The 2,296-nt window shown below is 31.7% G+C and overlaps 1 protein-coding gene across 1 annotated transcript in view; it reads right to left on the bottom strand.

Annotated features, from left to right (window-relative positions):
• LOC110288786 (complement factor H) overlaps nt 1-2,095 on the bottom strand; it is a gene marked incomplete at both ends in the record, with an annotated part of 35,534 nt that extends 33,439 nt beyond the window's left edge. Inside the window, 2 exons of the mRNA XM_021155040.2 lie at nt 1,336-1,512; nt 1,882-2,095. Coding sequence (XP_021010699.2) covers nt 1,336-1,512; nt 1,882-2,095 — 391 coding nt within the window. The remainder of the gene's footprint in view (nt 1-1,335; nt 1,513-1,881) is intronic.
• Between the last annotated feature and the right edge of the window lie 201 nt (nt 2,096-2,296).

The raw sequence follows: 2,296 nt of genomic DNA, 5'->3' as shown, positions 1-2,296 counted from the left end.
GCCATCACTGCAAAGACAGGCCCATTGGACTTGCAAACTTTATATGCCCCAGTACAGGGGAACCCCAGGGCCAAAAAGGGGGAGTGGGTGGGTAGGGGATTGGGGGGGTGGGTATGGGGGACTTTTGGGATAGCATTGAAAATGTAAACGAGAAAAATACCTAATAAAAAATAAATTAAAAAAAAGTAAAAAAACGAGAAATATTTGTAAAAAATTGTATATTCATATAGTTCAGACCAATTCACAAAACTCTAGAAAGGATATGTACAATTAAGGTTATAAGCAAAACTAGTATAAAAGAAAAACTACCAAATAAAAACACAGTAAATGTTTTAAATCGATCAATAATGTTAATATTTTAAAATTTTAAATAAATAAAGATAAAAATTTTGGGAAAGTAAATAAATAAAGGACAAGTGTCTAAAAAGAATGAGGCTAAGAAAAGTTTCTCATCAGCCAAGTGGTATAATAAAAGGCAATTGACAAGCATTCAAAATCATTCTATACTTTTAAATATATATTACATTCATAAAAAGTAAGACAATAGTATATGATAATTTCAAAATTATTCTGAAAATGTAAGATAATGGCAATCAAGTCTATATAAAAAAGTTGGCAGTAGTAAGTCTAAAAAAAAACCCACTTCTGTGACATGTATAAGTAAAGGATTATTTTTTAGAATTCTTCACTTTCCAGAAAAACAATTACTAAAATATAAATTAGAAGAAAACTAAATTTGAAAAATGGTTAAGTATAAATTGACTTAGGATCTTATCTTAAAATCTCAAGTGACATTAAAAGGAATGCATATCAACACTACGATGTTGTAACATTTTAAAGGTATTTATTTAAAAAAAATAAATTGAGACAAAACTCAGACATTTACAAGGATACACAACAAGAAAAAATTGACATGATATAAACATATTGGTACAAAGATTGGAGAAAAACATCAAAACTGGGTCATGCACACTATTCACAAATTCTCTTCCCCATAACACATCATAGAGAATTCAGAGTTAATTAGCAGTTAAAATGTTATTATATCAATGATGTGTTTAGCTGTTTGGTTTAATGGTAAATTATAATTTTAGAATCGTTTTGAGTCAAATGCAAAGTAAGCTAAAAGTACATAGTGCTATAAAATTAAGTTTGCTAAATGTTTTGTTATATTATGGCTTAAGATCGACTAGGAGTGTTTAGGTTGTATATACTTATCAGGAATCTTCAGTATCCACTTATCCACACTGGAAACAATTAAAGCATGTTGCCACAGTTAATACAGAAGGGACAGAGAGTCAAGGGAATCTTGTGATGTAAGGGCTGGTTACTTACTGATACGGATGCATTTGGGAGGAGGGGACCAGCCATTCTCTGTACATGTCATTGTGTCTTGACCATTTTGAAGACTATAGCCATTGTAACACTGGACTTTTACAGACTGACCCTGCACATATATTTTTTCCCAGTTTGAAGACTGTCCCTTCTCCACATAATGGAAAACACATTTCCCTAAGAAACATAAAAAGTAAAAATTAAAAAAAAAGTAAAAGCTTTCATTTGCTTAAGTTAAATGTTATCGTTTCAGCTGTTTAATGAGCATGCATTGCATTCAGAATAAAATTAATAACAAATGTTTAAATGAGTAGCATTTATCTTTAGTTTGTATAAATAAAATATGCAAGAGATAAAGGCATTTCCATAGTCCCTATTGTGTGTGTACATTTCATGAAGAGCTGCTCACAAAGAACAGAAATTAGCCTTTTTGTCACACGTTTTTTCGTTGGTCTTATGTTTGTCATGAGAAACATAACTGTAATTATGTATGTGCTTTCTCTTTAAAAGAGTTAAACATATTTAAATACAAAGACATTGGCTTACTGACGCATGGTACTTCAGGCTTCCACCCTTGTGCTGTGCAATAAAGGTAGTCCCAGGAACTCCCAGAAGGTGGTGAAAACTCGTTGTCACACTTATAGCTGTACCTTTGTCCTATAGACACTGGGAAATTGGGTCTCAGCCTCTCCTCATAATACAGATGTCCATATTTGAATTGTGGAAATTCACAAGGTTTCACTTGAAATAAGAAAACAAATTAAATAAAACAACCAAAAAAACACTCAAATCACATGTAAAACTCTTGATTAGTAAATTACTTTTAATGAATTGAAAGAACAGTGGGGGTGTGGGACAAGGAAATAAGACAATAGGAAACATTGGTTTGTGAGGATGTCATTTCATATGAAATCAAGTTATGGCTGATACTCCAACAGAGAAGAGGATTAGAGACGTTTCT

Source organism: Mus caroli, unplaced genomic scaffold (genome assembly GCF_900094665.2).
Source record: "Mus caroli unplaced genomic scaffold, CAROLI_EIJ_v1.1 scaffold_13367_1, whole genome shotgun sequence".
Classification (NCBI taxonomy): domain Eukaryota; kingdom Metazoa; phylum Chordata; class Mammalia; order Rodentia; family Muridae; genus Mus; species Mus caroli.
Note: the sequence above shows the minus strand (reverse complement) of the source record. Positions and strands in the feature narration are given on the sequence as shown.